At 41.7% G+C, this 18242-nt stretch overlaps 1 protein-coding gene across 3 annotated transcripts in view; it reads right to left on the bottom strand.

Annotated features, from left to right (window-relative positions):
* The window catches only part of GABRA2 (gamma-aminobutyric acid type A receptor subunit alpha2), a 291356-nt gene that overhangs the window by 182594 nt on the left and 90520 nt on the right, over nt 1-18242 (bottom strand). For all 3 annotated transcript variants that reach the window (XR_013220060.1, XR_013220061.1, XM_077279822.1), the window contains exon 4: nt 6519-6586. Coding sequence is in view for 1 of the 3 variants with exons in the window: in XM_077279822.1 (XP_077135937.1) it covers nt 6519-6586 (68 nt within the window). In the remaining 2 variants the exon portion in view is untranslated. The remainder of the gene's footprint in view (nt 1-6518; nt 6587-18242) is intronic.

Raw genomic sequence — 18242 nt, 5'->3', positions numbered from 1 at the left:
TACATTTTCTAAACTCTCTTGGCTGAACTTGGTAGACATATGTCTTTTAGTGTCAGGATTTGAACCTAGCAGCTCCTGTGCACCAGTCGCTGGATAGTTCTGTACTTATCCAAATACTTGAACCTATGTTGTTGCTGATGTCAACTCCCTGAGTTTCCTGTTGGGTACCACCCTGAGTTCCTGATTGGCTCATTCTGATTTCACACCCTATTTAAACCTGGCCTTGCTCTCAGTTCCTTGCATGATTATTGAGCTACCCGCCTTTAGTCAAGCTTCCTTCCACCTTCTATTCCTTCAAATGACACTGCTGCTCCTGGTAAACGACCTCTGGCTTCCTTGACTATGATTCCTGCTTATTCCTTCAAACGACACTGCTGCTCCTGGTAAACGACCTCTGGCTTCCTTGTCTACAATTCCTGCTTATTCCTTCAAACTACATTGCTGTGTATCGGCTTCTTGGCTGTTCCAGACTACGCTACCTGCCCATTGCCGCCCTAGTGGTTGCAATATCACTACTCCAACTAGTTCAGTCCGTAACATTTAGAAGATGTATTATTCCACCATTATTTGGGGTTCAAGTTTTAAATGGACATATTTAGGCCCCTACCCATTTTGACCAAGCAACCCCGCCTTTGTGAGACTTTTAAAAACTATGTAGGTAGCAGTCAAAAGTGTCTAAAATATATAATAAATACAGTGGCCTGCTAAAATATTCATCCCCCCTGGCTTTTTGCCCATTTTGTTACATTACAACCTGTGTTTATGTAATTTAGTAAACAGATTTGTGTGTGATGTATCAGAACTAAATAGTCTAAGTTGGTGAAGTGAAGTGAGAAAAATATAGGCATACATTAAATTGTGATGAAATAACTAAAAATTGTCCTGTGCATATGTATTCACCCCTTTTGCGATGAAGCCCCTAAAAATGTTTGGTGACACTGGGCACTCAATGCAGGAATGGTGCCTGCACCACTTGCAGCACTCTAACCCCCTTAACTCCTGTGTTCAAATTAGATTGCAGTATTTATGAGGCAAGCAGAGGGAAGGAGCCCCTTCTGCTCTCTGATTAGCACACTCATGACATAATCTCGAGGGGCCGATCGTTGCCATAGTGATCCAAATTCATCATGACGACATATGGGTCACCAGTAGTGGTGAGCGAGTGTACTCATTGCTCGGGTTTTCCCGAGCACGCTTGGGTGATCTCTGAGTATTTGTAAGTGTTCGGAGAGTTAGTTTTTGTCACCTCAGCTGAATGATTTACGGCTACTAGCCAGGCTGAGTACATGTGGGGGTTGCCTGGCTGCTAGGGAATTCCCACATGTGTTCAGCCTGTCTAGCAGCCGTAAATCATTCAGCTGAGGTGACGAAAACTAAATCTCCGAACACTAACTGCTAAAAGTGAAAGTTCCATAGTGGGACAATGTAAAAAGAAAAAAACAGCGGAAAAAATTTAGAACATTTTTTAAAAAGTATGTATAAAAAAATCACAAACATATACATATAAATAATACCCATAAACAAATATTTTTATTAAATTAAAAACAATAAAAGTACACACATTTGGCATTGCCGTGTCCGATCCGACCAATAAATATGTCCCACTAGCTAACTCATTTAGTGAACACCACAAAAAAAGACAAAAAACAATGCTTCATCATCATACCGATGAACAAAAACTGGAACAAAACACGATTAAAAAGATGAATGCAAGTAAAGATGGTATTGCTGAAAACATCATCTTGTCCCACAAAAAAACAAGCCATCACACAGCTCCATTAGCAGAAAAATAAAAAGGTTATAGGTCTCACAATAAAGCGGTGTAAAAATAATATATTTTTTTATTAAATAGTATTTATTGTGTAAAAGTGACAAAACAAAAAAAACAATATTAATGTGCTTTGTGATGAGTGCTTACATCGGGGTTTCCGTGTATATCTGTGAAATACGTGATTCAGATGGAACTCCTGGTTGAAGATTCCCTACAATGAGGTACATGGAGACACTGTGGATGCCATCTGGCCTATGATCCAGAGGTATCCGTCTTTTTAGGTGTGCATAAAAATACGTTCCTCCACAGTTTTGTGCACTTCTGAAAATAAAGGACATCATTAAACAGAGGCCAGATGGAGTCCAGAATAACTCTGCCTCCTCACTATAGTGAATGGATCCATCAGGGGTTTCATCTGAATCACTTCACTTGGAGATTTAGATGGAAACCCCAAAGTGAGTGCTCAGCATAAGATAAATGTGATCCCAAACGTTATGTAACATGTTCCAAATTAAAACCCCAACTTAAGCCACAAAAAAAAGTCCAAACTCAGGTCTGTCATCTGTCAATGGAAATATAGGGGCTTCCACGTTACTGGTAGCATGAATGCTCTGGAAAAGCAAAATTACTCATTGCTCACCCCCAAAAGAAATTCAGCAAATTCTGCACTCCAAAATCGAAATGGATCCTTCCCTTCTGTGTCTCTTAGTGTTCCTAAGCCACATTTAGCATCCACATGTTTGGCATTTCTGTAGTGCTGAGAGCCCATCTAATTTCCTGGTGCGTGTCTCCTGCAGCATGAGCTGGGCATAACATACTGGTCATTACAACATACTGGTCACTACAACCTACTAGTCATTACAACGGCAGTTTGCCATTTTCACTCAGCAACATCCACTGCTGCTTGATTCTGGAGAACAACCATGGAGGGAGACAAAATCGTCACTTTACCTGTAGATAAATTCCCAAAAGTGTATCATTTCCAGAATGGGGTAATTTGAGGTGGGATTCTGCATTTCTAGCTCTTAGGTGCTCTGTATATGGACTACACTGGAGGACACGGTCAATGACCTAAAAAGTGCAGGGACCATAGTCTCAAATATTACCATTAGTAACACACTACGCCCTTATGGATTAAAATCCTGCATGGCATGCAAGGTCCCCCTTCTCATGCCAGCACATGTTTAGGTCTGTTTGAAATTTGCCAATAACCCTCTGGATGATAAAGAGTAGGCATGGGAAAAGGTCATGGGGTCAGATGAGACCAAAATAGAACTTTTTGGCATCAACTCCACTCACCATGTTTGGAGGAAGAATAAGGATGAGTACAACCCCAAGAACACCGTCCCGACCATGAAGCATGATGGGGGAAACATCATACTTTGGGAATGCTTTTCTGCAAAGGGGACAGGATGACTGCACAATATTGAAGGGAGGATGGATGAGGTCATACATCACAAAATTTTGGCCAACAACCTTATTGAGGGGTCATGGCTTGGTCTTCCATCATAACAATAACCTGGAACACACAGCCAGAGCAACTAAGAAGGAATGGGACAAAATTCCCTGCTACAGTGTGAGCAAACTTGGTCAAGAACTACAGGAAACGCCTAACCTCTAATTTTCAAACAAAGGTCTCTGTATCAATTATTAAGTTTTGTTTTCCTATTGCGTCAAATACTTATTTAATGTAATAAAATGCAATTTAATTATTCAATAATCATACATTGTGATTTTCTAGCTTTTCATTTTAGATTCTGCCTCTCACAGTTGAAGTTTACCTTTGATAAAAATTGCAGACCTCTTCATTCTTTGAAGGTGGGAAAACTTGCAAAATCGGCAGTGTATCAAATACGGTATTTTCCCCACTGTATGTGTGTTGTCACCAAGTTAACAATAAATTTACTAACTGTTGGTCAAACATCTTTATGCTGACAAAAGAAATGTTTGACTGATATAGAAAGCTTTAAATATCTGCGTAGTGCAAAATGACGTTAATGTAGCACGTCTAAACCATTTGGTAGCAAAGACTCTCATTTACTTTATATTGGAGAGGCCATTTTACTCAACTTTCATACCAAGGTTAGTTTGTACCAAATGAACCCTAATGGATATGTCTACATTTTTGATATTTTTGTGTCCAATGGAAAAAAAAGTGTTTGCAACGAATAACATTCAACCTTACATAATATTTTTCCCAACTGTTTATATAACATGAAATCTCAAATTCCAGTTAAAGATTCCATTATTTATAAAAGTGCCTGAATATCATGAGATGTACCAGATTTACACAATTTTTCACCTTTGTACAACTGTTAGTACCATTAATGCTGTGAAATAAAATTAGTACTTACCAATAACTTTGTAAAGGTTAAAACTTTTGGAATCAGACTAAATATTATCAATATATTATAACTTAACATATCTTATAGTAAGAAAAAAAGGTTACACCCAGGGTGGACTGGCCCATCAGAGAACCAGAGGATGCTCCAGTGGGCCAGGCACTGACACCTGTTGGCATATATGGCTGGTAGCTGCCTAGGGTCCCCACTGCTCCAGGGGTACCCAGCCAGTGGCATGTCACTAATAGGGGCACACCACACAGCTGCTATGGGGCCAGAGAGTCAGTGGGGCTGTCCGGTGTCAGCAGAGCAGTGGGTGACAGGAGGCTGGAGTCGGCTGCTGCGACTAAAGCCTGTCTCCACTGTTAAAGAGAAATTAATATTCACTCGCCCCCTCGCCCCCAAGGGTATGGAGAGGAGCGAATATTTATTTCATTTTAATAGCTGGCAGTGTTAGCCGCAGGTTTTGAATAACACTGCCCACTATCGGGGCCGGCAGACCAGGGCCCCCATTTCCCCATTGGCCCTCCACCCAGGTGGCTGCTATGGTGCCCAAAAGTCAAGGGGGCCCGGCGCCAGCACCGCCCCCCCCAGTGCACACCGCATTCAACTGTATCAGCATCATAGTTGACTGCAATAATGGAGGAGAGAGCATCAGATGATGCTCCCTCTCCCATCATTCCTCTCTGCCTCTGCCTGACACAGCAGGTGGCACGATGATGTCACCGCGTACTTGCTGCGTGCCAGGCAGACAACAGTGGAGCTGCTGAAACCGGAGCAGAGCAGTGGGAAGGAGGATGAGAGGTGAGTATTGTGTTTGTTTTTATATATATAGCGATATTTTATATATATTATTTAGATATATATTTTATATATATCAGCGAGTCAGTCCTGGTGGCCATACGACTGTAGGGCGGCTACTGTTATGAGCTGGTGGTTTAGGAGCAACATGGGACGTGCTCTGGAGGAGGTGGTACCTGTACTCACCGCAGTTCCTGAGCTTAACACAACACTAGAAGTAGCCATGGGATATTCCTGTCACTCCCTAGACACCTCATCACAGCCGGAGGACTAACTACCCCTAAAGATAGAATCAGGAAAGCTATCTTGCCTCAGAGAAAATCCCCAAAGGGTAGGACAGCCCCCCACAAATATTGATTGTGAGTGGAGAGGGAAATGACATACGCAGAATGAAACCAGGATGTAGCAAAGGAGGCCAGTCTAACTAGATAAATAGAACAGGAAAGAATACTGTGCGGACAGTATTAAAAACTAGAAAAATCCACCACAGAGTTTACAAAAATCTCCACACCTGACTAAAGGTGTGGAAGGTAAATCTGCTTCCCAGAGCTTCCAGCTTAACTGAATAAATCCATACTGACAAGCTGGACTAGAAAAAACATAGAAAGTGCAGAAAGATTAAGTCCACAACAAGTGGACTGCAAAAGAACAAAGCAAGGACTTATCTTTGCTGAACTGGTCAGAATATCAGGGAAATCCAAGCAGAGATGTGAATCCAACCAGGAACCATTGACAACTGGCACAGGCTGAAGGATAGAACCAGGCTAAATAGTCGAGCCAGAAAGATAATCAGTGGAAGCAGCTGCTAACTACTAAATCCAAGGAGCAGCAGTACCACTTAAAACCACCGGAGGGAGCCCAAGAGCAGAACTGGCAAAAATGCCACTTACAACCACCGGAGGGAGCCCAAGAGCGGAATTCACAACAGGCTACATAATATTCCATGTGGAGCTGCATTTTACTTTATAATGATCTATATTATATTCTATGGGGGGCTACATTATATTTTGAGAGGGGAGGCTGCATTATACCCTATGGGGGGGGGCTGCATTATACCCTATGAGGGGGCTGCATTATATTCTGTGGAGGATTTGCATACAATTCTGTAAGGGGGCTACATTATACTATATGAGGGGGGCTGCATTATACCCTATGAGAGGCTGCATTGTATTCTATGAGGGGGCTACCCCAACCCCTGCTACATAGTTAAGACATGTACTACCTTATATTATACCCTGATATTAGCGTGTTTTACTGCACAATTGGTGGTCTTGTATTTATTTCTATGTAGCTACATAGTGAGCCCCAAGTATGATTTTCTCTGGTGGGCTCAAGCTGCTCCCGTCCGACGCTGGTTACACCTATAAAAACTACTGATCATCCGGTATCATAGGAAATGACAAATACAATATTAATATAAGCATAAAAATGAATAAATAGCTATACACATTTAAAACTATGAAATTGCAGGTAGCTCTTGGTCCCAGCCCCAAAAAACATTGACTGAGGACCTCCCCACACACATAACCAGTTTAACGTATTTTGGATGCAATCACAGTACAAGAATAGAGAATGTACACATAGGCACATAGTAGCAAACTTACCATATCTGTGTCAGAGACGGGTCCAAAACTTGTCACATATATATCAGTGTGGACCACTGTTACACGGTCTACAACAAAATAAAAATGACAATAAAAAATCATTGAGACATGATGATAACTATTATCAGCTTTGCTATTGTTTTAGACATCTGTGTTTGGGTTCATAGTCTTAATGACAGAATATGAACATATATTAGGTTTCAATAACTACAGCAGGCTCTAGGCAGAGCAAGGCAGCAAAGATACAATCTACCTTCCAGTTGTTGAAGACACTGCTCATTAAAAAAGAATAAATATAGCAGAAAAAAGATGCTATACTTGGCGCTGTCACTCCAACAGAATGTAGCACTGGTTCAAAGATAAGTTAAAGATGCTATTTTATTCATACAGTGTCTTAAAAGGAATCTGTCAGCAGGTTTTTGTAATCTGAAGACAGCAGGAAACAGAGGCTGAAACACAGAATTCAGAGATGTGTTTCTTGTCAACATTCTGCTGCTGTTTCCTAACTGTGAAGGATTTATCATTAGGAGATTAACATTGCTGCACTATTCTAGTCTGGCAATGCCCCTTCTGTGATAAGCGACTGACTTTCTATGAACTTTGTACATGAAGATCCTGGTGTGGGCGGGGGCAGCTTTCATGGCTTTGCTTCATTGCTAAATCTAAAAGCTCTGATTGTGTCAGAACGACTGCACCCAGTAATCTAAGTGATACATCATTGGATTCAGCTTCTCTTTCCCTACGTCAAGATGCTCTCAGAAGAGGTAGCAAAAACCTGCTGACAGATTCCCTTTAAGAGGTTACGCTTTTCAGGGATCTGCTTGCCTTCATCAAACCAAAAACAAGTCCAGACGCAGACACAAGTGCATACAATGATGGATCAGGGAGCCATCAGATTCCTTTTCCACCATTGAATCTGTGCACCTGAGAGCACAGCAGGTGCAGTGATGTCACTACATCATGCCCTTTGTGCCACAGTACACTGCACAGACTGGAGCAGTACATCCATCAAGGGAACAGGGTGAGGTGAGTGGTTTTATTTTAATTATTGGTTAATACTTGCATGGAGTAATTGTTTGGGGCCACAATACAATGTGAGGGGCTGTGGGGACATAATACTGTGTGAGGGGGCTTAAATACTGTGTGAAGGGCTGTGGGAAAATTATACTTGTATATGAGGCCATTATGCTATGTGAGGGACTGTGGTGACATAATGCTGTGTGACAGGTTGTGTGCACTTCATTCTGTGTGAAGGACTAAAGGGACATGACATTTGTGTTGGAGGCCATAATACTGTGTGAGGGGCTGTGGGGACATCTTACTGTGTGAGGGATTATGATGACATTACACTTGTGTGTAGGGCATCATACTATGTGAGGTGCTGTGGTGGTGACATCATACTAGTGTGAGGGTCTGTGTTGACATAATATTGTGTGAGGGTCTGTGGGGATATCATAATTGTGTATGGGCCCATCATACTATGCAACAGTTGTGAATGGCTGTGGGGTCATTATACTTGCTTGTGAGGACATCATGCTGCGAGAGTGGCTGAGGGAACAACATAATGTGTGAGGGACTGTCTGGACATCATGCTGTGTGAGGCGTTATGGGGACATCATACTTTGATTTGGGGACCGCATATTGTGCGAAGGGCTGTGGGTACATCACATGGTGAGAAGAGGGGCTGTGGGGACATCATAATGTGTAGGGAGAGCTTTTGATCAAGGTACATTTCTGCCTATTAAATATACTTAAGGCTTAATAACAGGAGCAATATGACTTATATACATTATAAAAAGCAGTAAATTATATGGTTTTGAATAGCTGCCACAAGTGAGAATACGTGTTACAAAGGGCTCTAACAAAACATGAATTAACAGTAGCTGATGTTCAACATGATTTATTTTATTCAATATTAAGTGCTAAAAACATAAAATAATAATAAGCATAAATACCAAAACAGAAATTAAACATATTTAAAAATTTACTGCGCTGCTGGAAAGAAGTCTGTTGCTGCGAAATTCATTAGACGGTTCTTTATTGTCCACTATGAGTTTCAATACCATACTGGCATCTTTATCAAGTGTGAAAGCAACTAACATCTGTTGTTTTTTTTACACTTGATAAAGATGCCAGTACAGCATTGAAACACTTAGTGGACAACAAAGAACCTTCTAATTAATGCTTCTGACATTAATATACCTTATGTATTTCACTGTTATCTGTATTCCTCCTCTTTCTATTAACTATTCTAACACCTCCCAAATTCCACACACACTTTCACTACTTAGATCAGGTCACTATCTACACTATCTTCCCCTCCCGTGCAGTAATTGCCTTCCCAAAGTCTCTAGTTTAAACTCTCCTCCAAACCCCTAGCCACTCTTTCCTCTAGCACAGCTGCACCCTCCTCATTGAGGTGCAACCCATAGCCAATTAGTCAGCTCAGTTTTCCAGGATGCCAAAACCTTTCCTACACATTTATCTCAATAGTGTCCCTATACCTCGCAGTTGTGGCTCATGGTACAGGTAGTATTTCAGATAACACTACCTTTGAGATCCTTGCTTTAAACTTATGGCTTAAACACTTAACATTAAGGATTTTCCATCTTCCGCTACCTTTGTCATTGGTGCCAAAGTGCACCATGACAGCTGTTTCCTCACTGGACTCTTCCAGAAACTCAACAACCCAATTCACAGTGTGTCGAATTTGAGCACCAGGAAGACAACACACTGTTTATGGCAGATTGCCATGTCTGTTCCACTAATAATTTAATTTCCATTATATCTGGCTTACCATGTGCTCCTATTTCCCTCTTTACTGGAGCTGACACTCCCCCAGCTTTCAGAGGACATGTCATCCTGCAGCAGTTCTATCCCTATACTGATTTTACTGATATCTACTTCATCTGCTGATACTACTGAGCTGCAGAATTAGAGAGCTGCCATAGTGTGCAGAACTATGATATTATTATTATTATTATTATTATTATTATTATTATTTATTGTTATAGCGCCATTTATTCCATGGCGCTTTGCATGTGATATTACAGTTCCATACACTTCCTTCCATACTTACTTCTAGCATTAGAAAGCTATAGCAACAGCTGATCAGATGGTGCATCGGGCTTCAAATCCCTCACTTATCTGATGTTAATTAACGAATCCAGTTTTTTCATATCTAAGTTCAGGACAAACCTGTAAAGCTTCATCATTCATCATTGTATGCAATGTGTTAATTGGAATCATAGAATCATAGAATGGTAGAGTTGGAAGGGACCTCCTGGGCCATCTGGTCCAACCGCCTGCTCAAAGCCGGATTCACTAAATCATCCCAGACAGATGTCTGTCCTGCCTCTGTTTGAAGACTTCCATTGAAGGAGAACTCACCACCTCTTGTGGCAGCCTGTTCCACTCATTGATCACCCTAACTGTCAAAATGTTTTTTCAAAATATCAAATCTGTGTCTCCTCCCATTCAGTTTCATCCCATTGCTTCTAGTCTTTCATTGTGCAAATGAGGATAAAGATGAGCTATTAAGTCACCTCTCAGTCTTCTTTTTTGCAAGCTAAACATTGCCAAATCCTGTAAACGTTCCTCATAGGACATGGTTTGCAGACCGGTCACCATTCTGGTCGCTCTTCTCTGAACTTGCTCCAGTTTGTTGATGTCTTTTTTAAAATGTGGCGCCCAAAACTGGACACAGTATTCCAGGTGAGGTCTGACCAAAGAAGAGTAGAGGACAATAATGACTTCACGTGATCTAGACTGTATGCTTCTGTTAATACAACCCAGATTTGCATTTGCCCTGTTAAGAAATGTTTGCTACATCTATACATTTCCACTGCACAGATGAAAACAGACTACAAGAAACTTGATAAATGTTCCTAAAACACTTACATCATAGTTATGTTAATTTTAGTGGCTTATCTTTAAAAAAAAAATTGTAGTTTTATTAAACTTGTCAATATTTTCCTGCTATGAGAACTTCAACTATAACTCAAATGTTGGATTCCAAGTCAAAAATCTGGGCATAACATTTCACCAGATAGATTAAAAGCTCAGATACTGTCAGAAAGATTGGTTGCCACTAGGGTTGAGCGAAACGGGTCGATTATTTTCAAAAGTCGCCAACTTTTGGCTAAGTCGGCGTCTCATGAAACCCGATCCGACCCCTGTGCTTGTCGGCCATGCGGTACGCGACTTTCGCGCCAAAGTCGCGTTTCAATGACGCGAAAAGCGCCATTTCTCAGCCAATGAAGGTGAACGCAGAGTGTGGGCAGCGTGATGACATAGATCCTGGTCCCCACCATCTTAGAGAAGGGCATTGCAGTGATTGGCTTGCTGTCTGCGGCGTCACAGGGGCTATAAAGGGGCGTTCCCGCCGACCGCCATCTTACTGCTGCTGATCTGAGCTTAGGGAGAGGTTGCTGCCGCTTCGTCAGAAGCAGGGAGAGCGTTAGGCAGGGTCCACTAACCACCAAACCGCTTGTGCTGCAGCGATTTCCACTGTCCAACACCAACTTCGGTGTGCAGGGACTGTGGAAGCTACTTTTTTTTTTTTTTTCCCCTCAGCGCTGTAGCTCATTGGGCTGCCCTAGAAGGCTCTGTGATAGCTGTATTGCTGTGTGTACGCCACTGTGGAAACCAACTGCTTTTTTCAAAGCACATATCCTCTTGTTCCTTCCTTTCTGCACAGCTATCTTTTTTGTTTGTCCACACTTTTTATTTAATTTGTGCATCAGTCCACTCCTATTGCTGCCTGCCATACCTGGCTTAGATTACTGCAGGGAGATAGTAATTGTAGGACAGTCCCTGTTTTTTTTTTGTTTTTTTTGTGGGAGATTAAGATTGGCATTTCTGCTACAGTGCCATCCCTGTGTGTGCCATCTCTCACTGAGTGGGCCATAGAAAGCCTATTTATTTTTTCCGTGATTTGTGTTCTAAATTCTACCTCAACACAAAAACACTACATCAATCAGTGGGAGAAAAATATTGGCCTCAGTCAGGGCTTGTGTGCCACTGCTGTGTGTGCTATCTCTCATTCAGTGGGCTATAGAAAGCCTATTTATTTTTTATTTTTTTTAATATTATTTGGTTTCTAAAGTCTCCCTGAAAAAAAAAAAAAAACCTAAAAAAACAGTGGGAGAGTAATATTGCCCTTTCAGCTTGTGTGCCAGTCTTGACTCCTGGGTGTGCCACCTCTCTCCCTCTCATTCAGTGGGCCATAGAAAGCCTATTTATTTTTTTTTTTAAATATTATTGGGTTTCTAAAGTCTCCCTTAAAAAACAAAAAGTACATAAAAAAACAGTGGGAGAGTAATATTGCCCTTTCAGCTTGTGTGCCAGTCTTGACTCCTGGGTGTGCCACCTCTCTCCCTCTCATTCAGTGGGCCATAGAAAGCCTATTTATTTTTTTTTAAAATATTATTGGGTTTCTAAAGTCTCCCTTAAAAAACAAAAAGTACATAAAAAAACAGTGGGAGAGTAATATTGCCCTTTCAGCTTGTGTGCCAGTCTTGACTCCTGGGTGTGCCACCTCTCTCCCTCTCATTCAGTGGGCCATAGAAAGCCTATTTATTTTTTTTTTTAAATATTATTGGGTTTCTAAAGTCTCCCTTAAAAAACAAAAAATACATAAAAAAACAGTGGGAGAGTAATATTGCCCTTTCAGCTTGTGTGCCAGTCTTGACTCCTGGGTGTGCCACCTCTCTCTCATTCAGTGGGCCATAGAAAGCATTTTTTTTTTTTCCTTGATTTGTGTTCTAAAATCTACCTCAACACAAAAACACTACATAAATCAGTGGGAGAAAAATATTGGCCTCAGTCAGGGCTTGTGTGCCACTGCTGTGTGTGCTATCTCTCATTCAGTGGGCTATAGAAAGCCTATTTATTTATTTATTTTTTTTCTTATTATTTGGTTTCTAAAGTCTCCCTGAAAAAAAAAAAAAAAAAAAAAAAACAGTGGGAGAGTAATATTGCCCTTTCAGCTTGTGTGCCAGTCTTGACTCCTGGGTGTGCCACCTCTCTCCCTCTCATTCAGTGGGCCATAGAAAGCCTATTTATTTATTTTTTTTAAATATTATTGGGTTTCTAAAGTCTCCCTTAAAAAACAAAAAGTACATAAAAAAACAGTGGGAGAGTAATATTGCCCTTTCAGCTTGTGTGCCAGTCTTGACTCCTGGGTGTGCCACCTCTCTCCCTCTCATTCAGTGGGCCATAGAAAGCCTATTTATTTTTTTTAAAAAATATTATTGGGTTTCTAAAGTCTCCCTTAAAAAACAAAAAGTACATAAAAAAACAGTGGGAGAGTAATATTGCCCTTTCAGCTTGTGTGCCAGTCTTGACTCCTGGGTGTGCCACCTCTCTCCCTCTCATTCAGTGGGCCATAGAAAGCCTATTTATTTATTTTTTTAAATATTATTGGGTTTCTAAAGTCTCCCTTAAAAAACAAAAAATACATAAAAAAACAGTGGGAGAGTAATATTGCCCTTTCAGCTTGTGTGCCAGTCTTGACTCCTGGGTGTGCCACCTCTCTCTCATTCAGTGGGCCATAGAAAGCATTTTTCTTTTTCCTTGATTTGTGTTCTAAAATCTACCTCAACACAAAAACACTACATCAATCAGTGGGAGAAAAATATTGGCCTCAGTCAGGGCTTGTGTGCCATTGCTGTGTGTGCTATCTCTCATTCAGTGGGCTATAGAAAGCCTATTTATTTATTTATTTTTTTTCTTATTATTTGGTTTCTAAAGTCTCCCTGAAAAAAAAAAATAAATAAAAAAACAGTGGGAGAGTAATATTGCCCTTTCAGCTTGTGTGCCAGTCTTGACTCCTGGGTGTGCCACCTCTCTCTCATTCAGTGGGCCATAGAAAGCCTATTTATTTTTTTGGTTTTTTTAATATTATTTGGTTTCTAAAGTCTCCCTGAAAAAAAAAAAAAACATAAAAAAACAGTGGGAGAGTAATATTGCCCTTTCAGCTTGTGTGCCAGTCTTGACTCCTGGGTGTGCCACCTCTCTCATTCAGTGGGCCATAGAAAGCCTATTTATTTTTTTGGGTTTTTTAATATTATTTGGTTTCTAAAGTCTCCCTGAAAAAAAAAAAACATAAAAAAACAGTGGGAGAGTAATATTGCCCTTTCAGCTTGTGTGCCAGTCTTGACTCCTGGGTGTGCCACCTCTCTCATTCAGTGGGCCATAGAAAGCCTATTTATTTATTTTTTTTAAATATTATTGGGTTTCTAAAGTCTCCCTGAAAAAAAAAACATAAAAAAACAGTGGGAGAGTAATATTGCCCTTTCAGCTTGTGTGCCAGTCTTGACTCCTGGGTGTGCCACCTCTCTCCCTCTCATTCAGTGGGCCATAGAAAGGCTATTTTTTTTTTTGGTTTTTTTAATATTATTTGGTTTCTAAAGTCTCCCTGAAAAAAAAAAAAAACATAAAAAAACAGTGGGAGAGTAATATTGCCCTTTCAGCTTGTGTGCCAGTCTTGACTCCTGGGTGTGCCACCTCTCTCCCTCTCATTCAGTGGGCCATAGAAAGCCTATTTATTTTTTTTTTTAAATATTATTGGGTTTCTAAAGTCTCCCTTAAAAAACAAAAAATACATAAAAAAACAGTGGGAGAGTAATATTGCCCTTTCAGCTTGTGTGCCAGTCTTGACTCCTGGGTGTGCCACCTCTCTCTCTCATTCAGTGGGCCATAGAAAGGCTATTTTTTTTTTTGGTTTTTTTAATATTATTTGGTTTCTAAAGTCTCCCTGAAAAAAAAAAAAAAACATAAAAAAACAGTGGGAGAGTAATATTGCCCTTTCAGCTTGTGTGCCAGTCTTGACTCCTGGGTGTGCCACCTCTCTCTCATTCAGTGGGCCATAGAAAGCATTTTTTTTTTTTTCCTTGATTTGTGTTCTAAAATCTACCTCAACACAAAAACACTACATCAATCAGTGGGAGAAAAATATTGGCCTCAGTCAGGGCTTGTGTGCCACTGCTGTGTGTGCTATCTCTCATTCAGTGGGCTATAGAAAGCCTATTTATTTATTTATTTTTTTTCTTATTATTTGGTTTCTAAAGTCTCCCTGAAAAAAAAATAAAAATAAAAAAAACAGTGGGAGAGTAATATTGCCCTTTCAGCTTGTGTGCCAGTCTTGACTCCTGGGTGTGCCACCTCTCTCTCATTCAGTGGGCCATAGAAAGCCTATTTATTTTTTTGGTTTTTTTAATATTATTTGGTTTCTAAAGTCTCCCTGAAAAAAAAAAAACATAAAAAAACAGTGGGAGAGTAATATTGCCCTTTCAGCTTGTGTGCCAGTCTTGACTCCTGGGTGTGCCACCTCTCTCCCTCTCATTCAGTGGGCCATAGAAAGCCTATTTATTTTTTTTTTTAAATATTATTGGGTTTCTAAAGTCTCCCTTAAAAAACAAAAAATACATAAAAAAACAGTGGGAGAGTAATATTGCCCTTTCAGCTTGTGTGCCAGTCTTGACTCCTGGGTGTGCCACCTCTCTCCCTCTCATTCAGTGGGCCATAGAAAGCCTATTTATTTTTTTTTTTAAATATTATTGGGTTTCTAAAGTCTCCCTTAAAAAACAAAAAGTACATAAAAAAACAGTGGGAGAGTAATATTGCCCTTTCAGCTTGTGTGCCAGTCTTGACTCCTGGGTGTGCCACCTCTCTCATTCAGTGGGCCATAGAAAGCCTATTTATTTATTTTTTTAAAATATTATTGGGTTTCTAAAGTCTCCCTTAAAAAACAAAAAATACATAAAAAAACAGTGGGAGAGTAATATTGCCCTTTCAGCTTGTGTGCCAGTCTTGACTCCTGGGTGTGCCACCTCTCTCATTCAGTGGGCCATAGAAAGCCTATTTATTTTTTTGGTTTTTTTAATATTATTTGGTTTCTAAAGTCTCCCTGAAAAAAAAAAAAAAAAAAAAAAACAGTGGGAGAGTAATATTGCCCTTTCAGCTTGTGTGCCAGTCTTGACTCCTGGGTGTGCCACCTCTCTCTCTCATTCAGTGGGCCATAGAAAGGCTATTTTTTTTTTGGGTTTTTTTAATATTATTTGGTTTCTAAAGTCTCCCTGAAATAAAAAAAAAACTTAAAAAAACAGTGGGAGAGTAATATTGCCCTTTCAGCTTGTGCGCCAGTCTTGACTCCTGGGTGTGCCACCTCTCTCTCTCTAATTGTGGGCCATAGAAAGCCTTTTTTTTTTTTTTTTTTAATATTATTTGGTTTCTAAAGTCTCCCTGAGAAAAAAAAAAAAATAAATTAGGTGGGAGATTAATATTGACATTAGTGCTTGAGTGACAGTCCTGCGTGTGTGTCATCTCTGTGATTTTGTGCCACAGAAAACAGAGTGTGTAACATTGTGCCTGATTTTCCTTGTGGTCTCACCAACCTGTTAAGGGATATTGAAATCATACTGAAGTTATAGCTCACCGTGTAAGTTGTTTGACAGCAACAAATAAAGTTACTTTGGTTAAGATTTTAAAACAATGAGGAAGTCTGGTGCAAGAGGTCGTCGTGGGCGTTCATTGTCAGCTGGTAATGATGGTAGTGGTAGTGGAGCATCAGGTGGTCGTGGGGATAAAAATATTCCACCTAAGTCTGGAGCTGTGGAGCCAGTTTCGTCGTCAGGCTACACAAGGCCTCGAACGCTCTCTTTTCTGGGAGTAGGAAAACCGCTTTTAAAGGCGGAGCAGCAACAGCAAGTTTTGGCTTACATTGCAGACTCAGCCTCTAGCTCTTTTGCCTCCTCTTCCGAAACTGGTAAATGTAAAAGCAGCGCGTCGCTTGTGGATGTTCACGGTCAGGGACAAGTCGCTTCCTTGTCCTCCTCAGCAAAAACTACAACAAGAGAGAAGGATGCAGCAGGCGACACAACGGGTCACTCCATGGAGCTCTTTACACATACCGTCCCTGGCTTAGAAAGTGAAACATTTAACAGGCCATGCCCATTACAAGTATATTCTGACATGGAGTGCACTGATGCACAGCCACAGCCAGAGTACTATGCTGCTCCTTTGACTCAGACCACCACATTGTCCTCTCAGGGTACAGATCCACAATCAGACCCTGATGAGACTATGTTGCCCCGCCACGAACGCTATACCACCGACCGACACAGTGACACAGACGAAGTTGCACACGAGCTCGAAGAGGAGGTAATAGATGACCCAGTTATTGACCCCGATTGGCAGCCATTGGGGGAACAGGGTGCAGGCGGCAGTAGTTCAGAAGCGGAGGTGGAGGAGGGGCCGCAGCAGGCATCAACATCGCAACAGGTTCCATCTGCCGGGCCCGTATCTGGCCCAAAACGCGTGTCAAAGCCAAAACCTGTTGGAGGACAGCGTGGCCATCCGGTTAAAGCTCAGTCTGCAATCCCTGAAAAGGGATCCGAGTCTAGGAAGAGTGCAGTCTGGCATTTTTTTAAACAACATCCAACTGATCAGCGCAAAGTCATCTGTCAAAAATGTTCAACTAGCTTAAGCAGAGGTCAGAATCTGAAAAGTCTAAATACTAGTTGCATGCATAGACACTTAACCACCATGCATTTTCAAGCCTGGACTAACTACCAAACGTCCCTTAAGGTTGTAGCACCCTCGGCCAATGAAGCTAGTCAGCAACGCAACATCCCTTCCGTCACTGTAAGGCCACCATTTTCCGCACCACCGGCAGTATCTGTGCAGGTTTCTTTGCCAGCCAAAAGCAGTCAGGGTCAGGGAACCACCAGTTTTGTAGGAGGAAATATTGCATCTAGGGCACCGGCGGAAACAATACCGTCTCCAACCGTCTCTCAGTCTGCCATGTACACCGGCACACCCGAAAGTTCCACGATCTCCAGCTCTCCAGTCCAGCTCACCCTACATGAGACTCTGGTTAGAAAAAGGAAGTACTTATCCTCGCATCCGCGTACACAGGGTTTTAACGCCCACATAGCTAGACTAATCTCGTTAGAGATGATGCCCTACCGGTTAGTTGAAAGCGAAGCTTTCAAAGCCCTGATGGAGTACGCTGAACCACGATACGAGCTACCCAGTCGACACTTTTTTTCCAGAAAAGCCATCCCAGCCCTGCACCAGCATGTTAAACAGCGCATCGTCCATGCACTCAGGCAATCTGTGAGTACAAAGGTGCACCTGACTACAGATGCATGGACCAGTAGGCATGGCCAGGGACGTTATGTGTCCATCACGGCACACTGGGTGAATGTGGTGGATGCAGGGTCCACAGGCGACATCAATTTAGGGACAGTTGTGCCTAGCCCACGGTCTAGGAAACAGTTGGCTGTAGGCGTTCGCACCCCCTCCTTCTCCTCCTCCTCGTCCTCCTGCAGAAGCTACAGCTCTTCCACAGAACGCAGTCTGCCAACCACTCCATCGGCAGATGACACTGTTGCACACCAGTTGTCCCATTATGGGCCAGCTACTGCCAAGCGTCAGCAGGCTGTATTGGCTATGAAGTGCTTGGGCGACAACAGACACACCGCGGAAGTTCTGTCCGAGTTCTTGCAACAAGAAACGCAGTCGTGGCTGGGCACAGTAGATCTTGAGGCAGGCAAGGTAGTGAGTGATAACGGAAGGAATTTCATGGCTGCCATCTCCCTTTCCCAACTGAAACACATTCCTTGCCTGGCTCACACCTTAAACCTGGTGGTGCAGTGCTTATTGAAAACTTATCCTGGGTTCTCCGACCTGCTCCTCAAAGTGCGTGCACTTTGCTCA

The sequence above is a fragment of the Ranitomeya variabilis genome, chromosome 1, assembly GCF_051348905.1.
Source record: "Ranitomeya variabilis isolate aRanVar5 chromosome 1, aRanVar5.hap1, whole genome shotgun sequence".
In the NCBI taxonomy this organism is placed as follows: Eukaryota; Metazoa; Chordata; class Amphibia; order Anura; family Dendrobatidae; genus Ranitomeya; species Ranitomeya variabilis.
Note: the sequence above shows the minus strand (reverse complement) of the source record. Positions and strands in the feature narration are given on the sequence as shown.